Source organism: Carcharodon carcharias, chromosome 3 (assembly GCF_017639515.1).
Source record: "Carcharodon carcharias isolate sCarCar2 chromosome 3, sCarCar2.pri, whole genome shotgun sequence".
NCBI lineage: Eukaryota > Metazoa > Chordata > Chondrichthyes > Lamniformes > Lamnidae > Carcharodon > Carcharodon carcharias.
The window spans coordinates 204981117-204998725 of record NC_054469.1 but is presented as its reverse complement, the minus strand read 5'-3'; the positions used below and the strand labels follow the sequence as shown (position 1 = coordinate 204998725).

The following is a 17609-nucleotide window of genomic DNA, read 5'->3' as shown; positions in this document are numbered from 1 at the left end:
CTTTGGCCTTTCCCCATAGCCCCGTAAATGTTGCCCCTCCATGTTTTTATCTAATTATCTTTTGAATGTTACTCTTGAATCTGCTTTCACCAAACTTTCTGACAATGCATTTCAGATCATAACAATTCACCACGTAAAAAAATGTTTCCTCATGTCACCTCTGGCTCTTTTCCCAATCACTTCAAATCTGTATCCTCTTGTTAGCAACCCTTATGCTGCTAGAAACAGATTCTCTTTATTTACTATCAAAGCCATTCATGATTTTGAACGCCTCTAGCAATCTCTTCTTTACCTTCGCTGCACTAAGTAGAACAACCCCAGCTACTTAGTCTTCTTCTGCTCTCTCTTCAAATCCTTCCTAAAGTGAGATACTTAGAAATGAACATGATGCTCCATCCAGCTAAGGCATAACCAGTATTTTATAAAGGTTTAGCATAACATCCTTGCTTTTGTACTCTATTCTTCCGGTAATAAAAACAAGAATTCAATGTGGTTTTAACTTCTCAACTTGTTCTACCACCTTCAAAGACTTTTGTGTACACCCCAGGTCTCTTACGTTCCAACGCCACTTCTAAGGTTGTACCATTTAGCTTATATCAGCTCTCTTCATTCATCCAATGAAAATGCATCACTCCACACTTATCTGTATTACATGTCACTTGCTCGTTTCACTAATCTATGTTCTCCTGAAAGTTTTTGCTATCCTCCTCATTGCTTACTACATATCTGATTACATTTACTACTACATTTCATATCATCTGAAAACTTTGAAATTATGCAATATATACCCATGCACAGGTCATTGATGTGTATATCAAACATAGTGGAGGTCTTAAGGTGCAGTGGTAGCATCCCTACCACAGGACCAGAAGTTCCAAGTTCAAGTCCAGGACTTGATTGCCACAAAAGGTGCATTCATAACATGGCCAAACAGGTTTATTATCAGCCTGTAAATCCTTCTGGTATGCCTGATGGCAGGCAGTAAGAGCAGGAGAGTTTCCTGGTCAGCCATATTCTTTTTTACTCATTCATGGGATGTGGGCTAGGCCAGCCTTTATTGCCCATCCTTAATTGCACCTGTTCAGAGGGCCTTTAAGAGTCAACCACATTGCTGTGGGTATGGAGTCACACGTAGGCCAGATCAGGTAAGGTCTGGTAAAAACAGATTTCCTTCCCTAAAGGGCATTAGTGAACCAGATGGGTTGTTACGACAATCGACAATGGTTTTATGGTCATCAACAAACTTTTAATTCCAGATTTTTATTGCAGCAAATTTCACCATCTGCTGTGGTGGGATTCGAACCCAGGTCCCTAGAGCCTTCCCCTGGGTCTCTGGATTACCAGTGGCAGAAGGCAACAGCAAACCACTGCAGTGCTTTGCCAACTATGTTCATGGAGCAATCCAGTGGAAGTCCACGGTCACCAATGCCCACTTGGGGCACGGTACCTGAAGGAGCAGGATCAAACAGAGCATTGGTCCCATTACTGACCCCTGGCGATCTCCACTTCCCTTCAGTCTGAAAAACAACCATTCGTTACTACGCTCTGCTTACACCATTAACCAATTATGCATCCATGCTGGCAGTGTTGCTTTAATCCCATAGCTTTTAACTTTGCTATCAAGTCTATCCTGGGCTATTTTGCCAAATATCTTTTTAAAGTCTATATATACATCATCAACCACACTACCCTCACTAACATTCTCCACTACTTCATCAAAAAACTCAATCAAGTTAGTCAAGCACAATTTGTCTTTAACAAAAGAATCCTGACTTTCAACTATTGGCCCACATTTTCCACGTCAATTAATTTGTCCCAAATTATTGTCTCTTAAAAGTTTCCCTTCGCCAAAGTAGTCCGACTGTTCTGCAGTTGTCGAGTTTGTCCATCTCTTCCAGCTTTTTAAAAACAGGTGTAAAATTTGCAGTTCTCTGGCACTAACTCCATATCCAAGGAGGATTGGAAGATTGTGCCCAGAGCTTCCACAATTTCCACCCATACTTCCCTCTAACCTGAGATGCTTACCAGCTGGATCAGGTGACTTTTCTACCTTGAGAACTGCTAACCTTTTAGGTACATTTTCTTTATCGTTATCCTCTCCAATATCATTACTGCCTCCTCTTTTACTGCTTCATTGGCAGAATTCCTTTCTCTAGTGAACAGAAATGCAAAGTATTCAGTTAGTACCTCAGTCATGCCCTCTGCTTCCACAAGGTGATCTTATTTGCTAAATCAGCCCCACCCTTCTTTTGATTATCCTTTTACCACGTATGCTATGTTTATAGGGGGCTTTTGGGTTCCCTTTTATGCTAGCTGTGAATCTATTCTCATACTCTTTCTTTTCCCCTTGTTCCTTTTTTTAAGATTGCCACTATACCTTCCGTATTCAGCTTGGTTCTGTACTGTATTGTGAGCCTTACAATTGTCATAAGCCTTATTTCTCTGTCTCAATTTAACTTTGATATTTTTAACCATCCAGGGTGCTCTAGCTTTAAATGCCATTCCTTTTCCCATCATAAGAATGTGTCTACTCTGTACCTGAACCATTTATTCTTTGAAGACTTCTTGTTGTTCAGTTACTGTTTTGCCTAGCAATTATTGATTCCAAACTATGAGTCAAATCCCTTTTCCACTCACTGAACTCAGCCCTCCTCCAGTTCAGTATTTTTAAACTTGATTGTACTCTGTACTTTTCCATAACCATTCTAAACCTGATATGCTCTGATCCCTGTTCCCCAAATGCTCTCCTAATGAAGCAATCTCCATTTGCCTCATTTCAATCACAGAAGTAGATCCAGCACCATTTTCTTCCTTATTGGACTTCAAACACACTGATCAAGGAAGTTATCTCGTACATGTTTTACAAATTCCTCCTGCTCTTTGCCCTTTACACTTTCATTATTCCAGTTTAAAATGAGAAGACTTGCATTTATATAGTGCCTTTCATGATCACCAGATGTCCCAAAGCCAGAGCAATAGGGATAACACCCCTTGCTCTTCTTCGAAATGTTGCCACGTCTTTTTTTTATGGCCACTTGAGAAGGCAAATGATTAACGTCTGCTCTGAAAGACGACACTGCAGACAATACAGCACATCTTGAGTACAAAACAAAAACAGAATTACCTGGAAAAACTCAGCAGGTCTGGCAGCATCGGCGGAGAAGAAAAAAGTTGACCTTTCGAGTCCTCATGACCCTTCGACAGAACTTGAGTTCGAGTCCAAGAAAGAGTTGAAATATAAGCTGGTTTAAGGTGTGTGTGTGGGGGGCAGAGAGATAGAGAGACAGACTATATTTATGGGGTATGTGGAACATTCCTTGTTGCAGTCCTACTCCGGCCCCCTTCCACAACTCTTTCTCCGGTATATCGATGATTACTTCGGTGCCGCTTCATGCTCTCGTCAGGACTTGGAAAAATTTATTAATTTTGCTTCCAATCTCCACCCCTCCATCATTTTCACGTGGTCCATCTCTGACACTTCCCTTCCCTTCCTTGACCTCTCTGTCTCAATCTCTGATGATAGACTGTCCACCAATATCCATTACAAACCCACCGACTCCCACAGCTATCTCGACTACAGCTCCTCACACCCCGCTTCCTGTAAGGACTCCATCCCATTCTCTCAGTTCCTTCGCCTCCGTCGCATCTGTTCCGATGATGCTACATTCAAAAACAGTTCCTCTGACATGTCCTCCTTCTTCCTTAACCGAGTTTTTCCACCCACGGTCATTGACAGGGCCCTCAACCGTGTCCGGCCCATCTCCCGCGCATCCGCCCTCACGCCTTCTCCTCCCTCCCAGAAACATGATAGGGTCCCCCTTGTCCTCACTTACCACCCCACCAGCCTCCGCATTCAAAGGATCATCCTCCGCCATTTCCGCCAACTCCAGCATGATGCCACCACCAAACACATCTTCCCTTCACCCTCCTTATCGGCATTCCGTAGGGATCGCTCCCTCCGGGACACCCTGGTCCACTCCTCCATCACCCCCTACTCCTCAACCCCCTCCTATGGCACCACCCCATGCCCACGCAAAAGATACAACACCTGCCCCTTCACTTCCTCTCTCCTCACCGTCCAAGGACCCAAACACTCCTTTCAAGTGAAGCAGCATTTCACTTGCATTTCCCCCAACTTAGTCTACTGCATTCGTTGCTCCCAATGTGGTCTCCTCTACATTGGAGAGACCAAACATAAACTGGGCGACCGCTTTGCAGAACACCTGCGGTCTGTCCGCAAGAATGACTCAAACCTCCCTGTCGCTTGCCATTTTAACACTCCACCCTGCTCTCTTGCCCACATGTCTGTCCTTGGCTTGCTGCATTGTTCCAGTGAAGCCCAACGCAAACTGGAGGAACAACACCTCATCTTCCGACTAGGGACTTTACAGCCTTCCGGACTGAATATTGAATTCAACAACTTTAGATCGTGAGCTCCCTCCCCCATCCCCACCCCCTTTCTGTTTCCCACTTCCCTTTTTTTTTCCAATAAATTATAAAGATTTTCCTTTTCCCACCTATTTCCATTATATAAAAAAAAACCCCCCACTAAAGCTATACCTTGAGTGCCCTACCATCCATTCTTAATTAGCACATTCGTTTAGATAATATCACCAACTTTAACTTTAACACCTATGTGTTCTATTGTACTATTGTCGTTGACATCTTTTGATGATCTGCTTATTTCAACTCTTTCTTGGACTCGAACGCAAGTTCTGTCGAAGGGTCATGAGGACTCGAAACATCAACTCTTTTCTTCTCCGCCGATGCTGCCAGACCTGCTGAGTTTTTCCAGGTAATTCTGTTTTTGTTTTGCTTCTATCACTGCTTGTTTGTCCCTACAACCACACACCCCTCAACCTCTCTGTCTCTCTATCTCTCCACCCCCCCACACACACACCTTAAACCAGCTTATATTTCAACTCTTTCTTGGACTCGAACTCAAGTTCTGTCGAAGGGTCATGAAGACTCGAAACGTCAACTCTTTTCTTCTCCACCGATGCTGCCAGACCTGCTGAGTTTTTCCAGGTAATTCTGTTTTTGTTTTGGATTTCCAGCATCCACAGTTTTTTTGTTTTTACATCTTGAGTACAGCCTTGGAATGTCAGCCTTGATTTTTGTGCTCAAGCTCTAGAGTGGGACTTGAATCCACAATCTTCTGACTTAGAAGGAACTGCCCTCCCAACTGAGCCACAGCTCATTTCTGAGCTCATTTCTGTGTCGATTTTAGGAGAATTGAAATTCCCCATTATTACTACTCTGTAGTTTGTGCATCTTTCTGTGATTTGCAACTTTGCTTCACCATCTATTTCCCACTATTTGGTGGCCTATAGTGTACACCCAGTGGCACAATGGCTCCTCCATTATTTCTTAATACTAACCAAATAGATTCTCTCTTTAGCTTCTCAAATACATCATTCTTCTCCAATTCTATAAAAGTTTATTTGTTTAATACTGCCGCCTCTCCCCTCCTGTTTTTTTTGATACTTTGTAACCAGGAATAATGGCACAAATCTTCTGGTCCCAACAGCAGCAAATTCACCGCTATTGAGGGCTGCAGTAAAATTCTGGGGAACCAATTTATGCTGGAACTCCGAACTTGGAGTATGCCAGAAATGGCTCCGTAGGAACCCCCACCAGACCTGTTAGTGTGTAAACTTATTCTGTTTGCCTGGGACGTGCTTAGTTTTTTTTGGCACTGATTTACTTAGTTCTGTTCCCAGCATGCATACATGCAGCGATGCAGATGGGGGATCTAGAATGAAAATTTGATTTAAAAAATTAGCCTTAAAACACTTGGAAACACTGAACTGAAGGCAGACCTCAAGAGACGTGCTTTCAGTTCATAATGACAAAGGGGCACGGTTTTGCTTCAACCTTGCGTCACTGCTAGACCAGGTTTTTCTCCTCGACAATGAATCCATGCTGCAGGTGGGAGAGGCAGTTCCCGCTCTGGCTGACGAGAAAGGTAAGCATGCAATTTAAAATGCAATCAGCAGTGTATGCCATAGCCCTGCCACTGACGGGAAGATCTGGGCCATTAATTTCTCTATTGTTCCTTCTTTGAGCCAGCTGTCTGTTATTACCATTATATTCCGGCCCCAATACAGTATTCTCCCTTTTAGTTCCCTTGCACCATTCATTACTTATAACCATGCACTAATAGTGATGCTTATAAATCACCAACCTATTCCCAAAGGCAACCAGGAATGGGCAATACGTGCCTACCTTGCCAACAAAGTTCACATTCTGACAATGAATACTGGAAAAACAAGCTGCCTGGAAATACAAAAGTGTGGCAAAACTTAAGCATTTCCCTTTATAGCTCACCAAGCCTCCTTTGACAGCACCTTCCAAACATACAACCATTACCATCTAGAAGGACAAGGGCAACAGACACATGGGAACACTCCCCTCCAAGCCACTTACCATCCTGATTTGGAAATATAGCGCCATTCCTTCACCGTTGCTGGGGCAAAATCCTGGAATTCCCTCCCTAACAGCACTGTGGGTGTACCTACATCACATGGACTGCAGCGGTTCAAGAAGGCAGCTCACCACCACCTTCTCAAGGGCAATTAGGTATGAGCAATAAATGCTGGCCTAGCCAGTGATGCCACATCGCAGGGAATGAATTTTTTAAAAAGTGCCCAGCCTCCATTCAGTGTTTACTAGCAGACAGGCCAGCTGAAAGCTGGCAACAACTCGTGACTGACCCCATATCCCATTGCCGCAGGGCATATGTCAGTACACAAGGGTTTGCTTATCATTTTCAACAGCTGTCAAACAACTATTAGAAATATTCACAGAACCACAATAGCTCCTTGTATTGAGAATTCTTCAGCATATATATATATATATATATATATATATCAATAGACTGTGCCATGTCAGCAAGTAGTTACAAATCTGAAATACTGTGAAGCACAGTCAAAATATAGTAGTCACCTAATTCAAATCAAAATCCTCTTATTTGGTATGGTCATTATATTGAAGCTATTAGATAGCTTTTAAAAAAATGTAAGCAACAGCTGTTGTATCATCAACATCATATTGTACTAGAAATATGGATTCTAATCATCATGAAAAATTTTGGTTTTGGACAGTGAGGGTTAAAAAACCGAAGACACTACATAGCACTGTGTTTTATTAACACATTATTTTTGAACTTCAGGTCAGATTTATATTTATTACAGTAACTCTGATAAGAGAATCATTTGGCACTTCACTAAAGTGTACCTTCATTAAAAGTGCCTGACAAAGTTCATTTTTGTCAGTTTAAGACTCTGTGATGAAATGAAAACAACGCAAATAAAAGCACATCAATGGAATATTTGAAACCAGTGATATAATGGAAACAGCCTTACAAATTTCCCAAGTGGAAAGTATTCACAGAAGCCTTTCTTTAAGTAGACTTTTCCCCTTTTAAACACAGCTTCTTTTTTTAAACTAGACTCACTTATCACTTGTAGAGCTGTAACTTCCTCATCCAACAGTCCCCTATAGTTTACAGCAGAGCAGTGGAATTCCCCTGCCCTTAGACCAGTCCCTAAAATAGAGTTTGATTGTCAAAGTCAGCCCAACTAAGAGACTAATGTGGTCATCATTCCTGTCTGACTTTTACAGCAAGAAGCTGAACAGATTGAAATATTGGATTGTTCTGATAGCCTCTCCCAGGAGAGGACTGCAGGACATGTTGGATTGCTGAATAAATTCATTCCTATCTTTTGAGCAGGCAACTCTTTACAGTAGGAAAGCCAAGAGGTGAAAAAAGTAGCTTTGCAAATAACTGATGAATAGCTAGGAAAATGAGGAAACAACTGCAGCGGTGTATATTACAACCCAAGCAAATACATCGAACTTGCAAGATAGTGACCAACTTGATGTCCTTGCACCAGTTTTTACCATGAGGTAAAACCAAAGAGCTAAACATTTTTTGTCCAACATAGAACTCTGAGTTGATTTTTCTTTCAATTAATTCTCAGCAATTGTCACTGGCAAAGTCCGCATTTAATGTTATGTGGCTCTTTAGGGCACTTCAGAGGGCAGTTAATAGACAACAATATTGGTGTGGCACTGGAATCATTCATGGTCAGACCAAGTAAGGATGGCAGTTTTTTTCCAAACGGGCATCAGTGAACCAGTGGCTTTTTACAACAATAAGCAATAACAGAGACTTGGCTCCAAGAAGAGAGGATAAGGAACTTAATGATCACTTTACTAATTCTAGCTTTTTACTTCCACATTTGTTTTTAAACTGAAGTCAAATATTCAAACTGCCATGATGGGATTTGGCTCATGTTCTCTGGGTCCAGTAACTAATCCAGTAACATAACCACTGCACTACTGTGCTTAAAGGCATCTCTTTTAAACTAATTTACTTTACTTCCAATTTAAGTGTAAAAATTAGTCACATGCATGTAAAAAGACACTGGGTGTGGAAAAAAAACGAATGTTTGGTCCACAGTGGCACTTCCAAATCCTCTCCTATGTTGTGGACGGCACAACATAGCTACCCACCACCGGAGAAGCTTAATGTCATCAGAGAGAATAATGGGGAATGGGGAATGGGGATGGGGAAGGGGGAATTTAGCCGGAAACACAAAGATAAAATATTTTGTGAAAATCACAGGACTGATATGTTTTCAGTAGTGTGTATAATCAGGTCTTAAAATTCTTATTTCTCATTCACCCTTCTTACCCAATTATAAATTATGTAGGTGTGTAAACACTGAACTCATCCTAACCACTTACCATATCACATGGCGAGACAATAACTACGCAAATAATTTAGACACCGGAGTGGGTGCAATGTAATGAGCAGAAAACATTCAAGAACTACCACAGTGGTGTCTGGAATAGTCCAAATTGATGTTTAATTGATCTTGGGTACGCTACTGAGAGGAGGTGTTGATCGGAGGTCAAGCACTTCCCCACAGAAAGCATCATAACAATAGACGTAGAATCACACCTCCCAGTAACCAGCTTCTCAACCCCACACGGGCAGGAAAGAGTCTGGAAGCAAGTTGCCTGGACAGGTTACAGTCCTGAACTCTGGGCTGGGCCTGTTACCCTCATGTACTCTAGACCGGGAATGATACCCTCCTGCACTCTCACAGGGAATGGCCCAATGACCTGAGGGAAAGGAGAAAATAACCTTGGGTCTGACTTTAACTCTGTGCAAATGAATGGGCTTTGAGCGATTTAAAAATCTCGATCCTTAAAATGGAGGAATCAACTACACACCCCGAAAAAGCTGTCAAAAGGCTGTGTGCCAACAAGGTGGCTTCATTCAAATAAACTTTCGTTCTCATCCGTATTCAAAGTAAGTCAACTCAAACCAGGCAAAACCCTTCCAGAGGACAGGCTGCAGCATGATTCTCTTTTTTTCCCCCCACGCAAGGGACAGATTAGAACAACGAGAGATTCACTAATTATACACTACACGCCTCTGAATAACAGGAGGCGACAGAGGTAAGTTAATGGGACAGCATATTGGTGAACTGAGATCGGCATTTCAGATTCAGCGCCCTAAACAAATCTCAGGAGGGTTTGACTATGTGCACTACTTTGTGATGTCAAACTCAATAATCACATCGCACCGCCTTTATGTTTGCGGGTTCACTGGAGTGGGTTCGGTTGAAGTTCTGACAGAAATATGGAGCACCAAAGCGGTGCAAGTTGTTTAATAATCTAATCAGGGGCCGACACTTGAGCAAATAACAATGTATAGAGCAATAAATGCAAGTGTCAGCAATGGAAATCTCCCATTGTTATTGCTGTTCCTAAGAACAATCTCCCTCTATAACCTGTTAACAGTCAACCACAGCGGGACAAAGATATGTTTTGAAAACACAGGTGTAAATAAACAGAACAAAAAGACATTTGTAATGGGGCTCTGCTGGGTGAAATCGATGGGAATGCCAAGTCTCTGCGGAACATGATGCTTGGGGACTGGGTGCTATTCTGAAAGAATGATTTACCTTCCGGATCAAGGAGAGCAAACACGCACAAAAACACACAATATACAGAATGCCACTCTGCCCCAGGAACACGAAATGAGAGAGGAATGGACCGAACCAAAAACCCCAGATATTCATAGTACAGGTGGCAGGAAGTCATGATGAAACGGCTGGGGCTGGGGGGTCTCACTAATCTGTGGAACTTCCCTCTCACTACATTTCAACACGAAAAGGAAGGAGAGATATCTGTGTACAGTTGGGTTGTGGAGACAGTTCAGTGGGAGATTGGACACGGGGTAAATTGGATCCGCGCCTGAATCTGACCCGAGCTGTTTGTTTTATCAATGGGAACTCCGGCTCAGGTCAGAGACTCGGAGCTAAGTTAGAGGCTCAGTGGCTCCAATCCTTTATCCTGCCCCCCTCCCCCCCTCCCCCTCTTCCAGGTAAAACCACATCTGCACCATGTCTTACAAGTAGCCAGCCTGTCCGCCCCTTTCCAATGTTCCAAAGCCCAGAGTGTCTCTTACCTCCAAATAAGTGAGGGGACAGGTGAGCGGGGAGGGATCCGATGAGTAAGCGGGGGGCTGGCTGACCTCCTGGCCGCTCTCCCGTGCTCTCCTCCGGGGTGCTGCCCTCGGACTCCTCCTGCGAGCTGCTGTACGTGCCTCCGCTGTTGGGGATGTTGAGCGACTGGTTCCGGCTGCCGCTGGCCATCGACCGGGGGCCACCGGCGGGCTGGGCCACCAAGTGCATGCGGCCGCTGGCCAGCGTGCTGCTGCCGGTGGCCGCCCCGGACCCTGAGCCCTGCCTCGAGCCGCTCGAAGCGGCCACCGAGCGGCTGCTCCCGTTGCTGCTGGCGGTGGTGGAGGGTAAATCCGAGCCCGAGTAAGCCCGTGTCCGCCCGTTCGGAGCCGGGCTGCTCTGCTTAGCCCCCATAGGGGGCAACTGGAGGTCAAGGCAGGGGTAGGAATGGCCCTTTGCAGTCAGTCCCGGCTCTCCAGCAAACTTCTGATCCACTTTCTACGTCTGGCTCCTTGTTTTCTCCCCCACCACCCCCCCCCCCCCAAAAAAAAAGACGTTCCCAATTTTTCTCTTGAATCCACCGAATAAATAACCAGGCGAGGTCTCTCAATAGCTGCCCATGTCTGGTAGATGTTAATAAAAGAGCACAGAACACTTAGATGTGAGTGTAGGTAAAGAAGATAAAGATCCCAACAAAGAGACACAAGAGTGAACCGCAGTTTGCCCAGCCCGTTCCTGGGAGGGTGGGAGAAGGTTTAGAAAGTGCCCAGGGGACGGCTGTCCTGTAGCCAGGGTGAGTGCCGTGCTGGCCCGGCTCCTGATTCACCTCCTGCCGCCGGTCTTCTGGGCTGCTGCTGCCCAGCTGCCTCCGCCATCGCCGGCTAAACCAAGAGCATGGCAAGAACAAAAAGTGAGCTGTTGCTTTCCTTGGCGTTAACGATCCCCTTTCCCTTCCTCACGCTCGGGGAGCACCTCGCTCCCTCCCCGACAGGGGAACACGCCAACGCCGACTCGCACACATCATTAAAGTCAAGAGGACGGCCACATGAACACCGAGACACACAACACAGAAGGAGACTTACTCAATGACTGACTGACTGACTGCCCCCCTTCCTAGCGTCAAGGCACGTCACAAACAGGAGGAAGAGATCACACAGTAACAATGAGAGAGAGAGAGAGATGGAACAATACACAGAGATCAGACAGGAACAATGCGAGAGAAATATAACAATACACAAAGAGGATCACACAGTAATAATGAGAGAAATGAAACAATACACAGAGGTCACATATCAACAATGAGTGAGACCTGGAACAATACACAGAGAGATCGCACAGTAGCAATGAGAGAAAGGCATGGAACACTACAAAGACAGATCATAGTAACAATAAAGGAGACTTGGAATAATAGAGAAATCAGAGAGTTACAATGAGGGAGATATCGACCAATAGACAGAGAGATCATACAGTAACAATGAGAGATATGGAACAATACAAAAGGAGATTACAGAGTAACAATGAGGGATGGACATATAATACTAGACAGAGAACACACAGTAACAATGAGAAACATACATGGAAGAATACATAGAGAGGTCACGCAGTAACAGTGAGGGAGAGAGATATGGAACAATGCAAAGAGAGATTATAGTTACAAAGGGAGACGTGGAACAATACACTTGGAAATCACGCAGTAACAATGAGAGAGATATGGAACAATACACAGAGATCAGAGAGTCATAATGAGGGGTGGATATGTAATACTAGACAGAAAAATCAGAGTAAAAATGAGAGTGAGACATGGAACCATATGCAGAGAGATCACAGAGTAACAAAGAGGGAGTCACAGAGACATCACAGTGACAATGAGAGAGACATGAATCACTATACAGAGGGATCATACAATAACAATGAGAGAGACGTGGAACAATGCATAGAGATATCTGTCATGAAGCTATTAATGTATATATTATTGGAAAATATTTTCTTTTAAAATAGAAGTTTAGTCTGTGGGTGTGTCTTAATTGGACTAAAGCCAGATAGTCTGGGTGCTTTGATGTGTACTTAGGTGCAAGAGAGTTAGAGTGCATTTGCATTTTTTGAATAGAGGATTCACGAAGTGTGGTAAAATCTGGCACCTAGCTAGCAGAGACCAAGCAATATGTTTATGTACTAATAAAACTGGTACTATGAAAGGGATTTTATTATTAGAAGAGGTGGAGTTCAAAGGGGCTGGTGATACAATGAGAATTTACATTCAATGAGATGTGCTGGATATAACCAATAGCAGTTTCCATGTGTGCAGGGGCAGAGGCAATGTAAGATCAAAGCAGCTGTAAGCTTACAACTGTCTCCACAGGAACCAAAGAAAAAGGAACCTCATTTTGAATGTGTAAAGTGAAAATGTGTTGCCTGGTGTCTGGTTAAACCTATGGGTGCTGTTACCTTAACGAAGGTTAGTTTGAGAATTTGTTAAAAGTCATGACAGTAGTAACTTGTAGCCATGTGTATATATTTAACTTGTGTAAATTAATAAAATGTTTCATTTACTTTAATATAAAACCTCTTGAGAACTGGTGGTCTGATTCTTTAATTTAGAGCTGCATCTCAAACATACCACTTAAAATATAGGTTATGACAGTTGTTTAAAGTTTCCCTCTTGGATTTTTAAATAAATTAGCTTTACCAACTGCTGGGTCATAACAGATCATACAGTAAAAATGATAGAGACATGAAACAATGCACTGAGAGCTCATAGAGTAACAATGAGAGAGACATGGAACAATACACAAAGAGAGATCACACAGTAACAATGAGAGAGACATAGAACAATACAGAGAGGTCCCACAGTATCAATGAGAGAGAGACATGAAACACAACACAGAGAGATCCCACAGTGACAATGAGATAGAGAGACATGCACCAATACAAAGAGATCACACAGTAACAATGAGAGAGACATGCAACAATACACGGAGAGATAATACAGTAACAATGAGTGTTTAGACACAGTAGTTGGTAAAGGCTGAGTTGTTTAAATCTCAGAGGGAAACTCAAACAGCTGTCATAACCTATATTTTCAATTGGTATGTTTGCGATGCAGGTCTGAATTCAGGAATAAGACCACAGAGCCTCAAAAGGGTTTTTAATATAAAACTAAATTAAACATTTATTAATTTAATAACAAATTAAACACATACACATGTCTACAAATTACTACCATAGTAACTACTAAACAAATCCCCAAATTAATCACTCCCAGATAAATCTTCACCAAGGCAACAGTAACCCATAGACTTTAAACAGATAACAGGCAAAGCACATTTGGCCTTACAAATTCAAAATGTGGTTCCTTGCAATTTGGTTCCTTTGTAGACACAGTGGTAGGGCTTACAGGCATCTCCCAGCTAGGTGCAAGATTTTACCCATTCTTTTGAATGGTTTATTCAACAAATGCAAGTTTACACTTTACCTTCTCCTCCTTACATTTACCTGATTAACATCTCAAAACTACTATACATTAAAGCACCCAGAGTAACTAGCTTTAATCCAATTAAGATATGCACAGTCAAACACATAGACACAGACCCTACTACAATTCCATTTTAAAAAATAATTTGCAATAATATTATAGACATTAATATGTCTTCATAACACATTAACAATGAGAGAGACATGGAACAGTACACAGAGAGATCACACAGTAACAATGAGAGAGACATGAAACAATACACTGCAAGATCAAACAGTAACAATGAGAGCGTGATATGAAACAATACACAGAGAGATCACACAGTAACAATGAGAGAGACATGAAACAATACACCATGAATCAAACAGTAACAATGAGAATGCAATATGGAACAATACACAGAGAGATCACACAGTAACAATGATAGAGATCTGGAACAATACACAGAGAAATCACACCAAAACACTGTTAGAAACCTGGAACAATACAAAGAGATCACACAGTAACAATGAAAGAGAAATGGAACAATACACAGAAAGGTCACACAGTAACAATGACAGAGACCTGGAACAATACACAGAGAGATTGCACAGTACCAATGATAAAGAAATGGAACAATACAGAGTGATCACAGTAATAATGATACCGAAATAGAACATTACACAGAGGGACCACAAAGTAACAGTGAAAGGGACACAGAATACACAGAGAGGTCACACAGTAACAGAACGAGAGACCTGGAACAATACACACGGAGATCACATAGGAACAATGAGCGAGAGACATTGAACAATACACAGAGAGATCATACAGTAACAATGATGTAGACATGGCACGATACACAGAGAGATCACACATTAACAATGAGAGAGAGACATTGAACAATATGCTGAGAGATCGGACAGAAGCAATCAAAGAGAGACATGGAGCAATACACAGAGAGGTCACACAGTAACAGCGAGAGAGAGGGACCAACACTAGGTAAGGAATTTACAAGTTCAGTCTTTCAGGTGGTTTCCTGGAGTGTATGAAATGTTGTAGCTCCACAACTTCAGATTCTTTGTCTGGAACCTCCTTGTCTGGAATTGTATGGAACATCAGGTGCATCAGTGGGCACTTGCAGTTCTGTATCCTAGACTCTTCGGGGAACATCAGACATGTCAGTCCTAGGTTGAGTATCCTCAACAGGAAACGCAGACCCGTCATGATCACTGGTGGAACCAAATCCCTGGCGATTTGCCTGTCTCTTCCTTAAATGGTCCACATGTTTATGGATGATCTGGCCTTCCACCTCCATGTTGTGAGATAGCGGTCCAGTCACGTACTTATTTCCCCAAAGTTTTTCATGTATGCTGGCTCTCCCATGGTCAATTTCCTCTCGTGACTATGCCAGTCGTGTCTAGTTTTCTGGCTTCCCTGACTCCTTTCCACCTTCCCCTCTAAATTCAGCATTATTAAGCTCAATCTCATCCTGAGACAGTGTTTCAACAATAACTCTGCAGGTGTGACACCTGATGTTGTTTGAGGGGTAGTCCTGTAATGATAAAGAAAGCTTGCTAGCTTGGTTGCCAAGGAATTGCCAATTAGCTTTTTCATGCCTGCCTTGAACATTTGAATCGCCCTTTAAGCCAGTCCATTTGAGGAAGGGTGGTACGGTGCAGTTTTCATATGAGTGATACTGTAGAGGCTAATAAACCGTTGAAACTCAGCAGTCATAAATGCCATGCCATTATTGGAAATGGCTACTTTTGTAGTCCGTGAACAGCAAAACTCTGATGTAGTTTCTCAATTGTAGTGGCCGACACTGGTGACTTCACCTCATATATGTCCAACCATTTTGAATGGGCATCAATAATGAGCAGAAACATTGTTCCCAGGAAAGGTCCAATGTAGTCAATGTGTAACCGCACCCAGGGTCTACCTGGCCACTTCCATGGGTGCAATGGAGCTGTCATTGGCAAATTTTGTAGTTGCTGACATTGGGCACATTGCTTTACTAAACTCTATTTTGTCATCCATCCCTGGCCACTATAGATAGCTGCACACTATGGTCTTCATCCGGGTAATTCCTGGATGGGCACTGTATAGTTCAATTAAAAGTGGCTCCCTTCCCTTTGGAGGAATTATCACTCATGATTCCCACAATAAGATGCCATTCTGGCTGGTTATTTCATGTCTTCTGTTGAAGTACAGTTTCATTTAATCAGATATCGGCTCCTGTGACCAACCATGTAGCACTTGTTCTTGTATTTGAGATAGGACTGGGTCCCGACTTGCCCAGTCTCTGATGTGTTGAGCACATACCGGCAAGAAATTTAACAGTAAAACAAGTTCCTGTGGAACTGGGACGTGCTCATCATTTTCTTGTAAAGGCAAACGACGAAGAGCATTAGCATTTGCGATTTGATTGCCAGGCCTATGTACAGAGTGTATTCATACACTGCGAGAATTAAAGCCTATCGTTGTATTCTTGCTGAGGCTATAGGCGGTATAGCCTTGTCCTCACTAAACAATCCGAGAAATAGTTTGTGGTCTGAAACGATTGTAAAATGGCAGCTGTGTACGTACTGGTGAAATGTCTTGACACCAAAAATGATGGACAATCCTTCTTTTTCTATCTGAGGGTATCTCTTTTCCACTATGGTGAGCGCTCTTAATACATAACCTATTGACCATTCTGTGCCGTCATCCATCCGATGAGAGAGCACTGTTCCCACTCCGTAGGGAGATGCGTCACATGTCAGCACCAATTCTTTTGTCTAGTCTTAATGTACTAACAGGTAGGACAAGTGCAACAATTGTTTCACCTTTATGAAAGCTTTTTGCTGGGGCACCTCCCAAGACCAACGTTGGTTCTTTTTGAGTAGAGAATGCAGGGGGACCAGCACTGTAGACAAATTGGGTAAGAACCGCCCATAATGGTTGATCATTCCTAGGAATGACTTGAGCTTTGGGACGTTCTTTGGCACAAGTGTGTCTCTTATGGCTCTCACTCTCCCCTCAACTCGATGGAGGCCCTGTGAACCTACCCGGTAACCCAAATAGACTACCTCCCTCGCTAGGAACGTGCACTTTTCTTTTTTTTAAACGCACTCCAGCTTGCAAGAAATGTTTTAAGACTTCTAAGTTTGCCAAATGCTCTCTTTCAGTGAATCCTGTCACCAATACATCATCCAAATAGACAACAGCCTGGGGCAGTCCCTGAAGTAAGCTTTCCATTGTTCTCTGAAAGGTGGCATGAATGGAGGAGATGCCAAAAGGCAATCGTGTGTATTGGTACAACCCTTTGTGGGTATTAATTGTGACAAATTTCCTGGAGGCATTATCCAACTCCAGTTGTTGATAAGCAAAACTCATGTCAAGCTTTGTGTACGTTGTCCCTCCTGCCAGCTTGGCATACAGGTCTTCGATTTTTGGAATGGGATGCCTTTCTAGCTTAGCTACTTTATTAACTGTCAGTTTGTAGTTTCCACAAATTCAGCCGCTTTGATCAGGTGCTGCCCATCCTGAGAACTGAACAGGTTGTATAAAGCCCAATTTCTGTAGTCTGTTCAGTTCGATGTCGACTTTTTTTCACAGGATATATGGTACCAGTCTTGCCTTCATGAAGCAAGATGTTGCTTCCCGATCCACATGAATCTTGGCCTGCAGGC

At 43.0% G+C, this 17609-nt stretch overlaps 1 protein-coding gene across 6 annotated transcripts in view; it reads right to left on the bottom strand.

Annotated features, from left to right (window-relative positions):
* Positions 1–11635, bottom strand: part of LOC121275928 (E3 ubiquitin-protein ligase znrf2-like) — a 189933-nt gene extending 178298 nt beyond the window's left edge. For 2 of the 6 annotated variants that reach the window (XM_041183785.1, XM_041183788.1), the window contains exon 1: positions 10490–11635. In XM_041183785.1, coding sequence (XP_041039719.1) covers positions 10490–10898 — 409 coding nt within the window. In that variant the 5' untranslated portion in view covers positions 10899–11635. The remainder of the gene's footprint in view (positions 1–10489) is intronic. The other 4 variants (XM_041183789.1, XM_041183787.1, XM_041183784.1 and 1 more) reach the window with 4 other exon arrangements.
* Positions 11636–17609: the final 5974 nt, after the last annotated feature.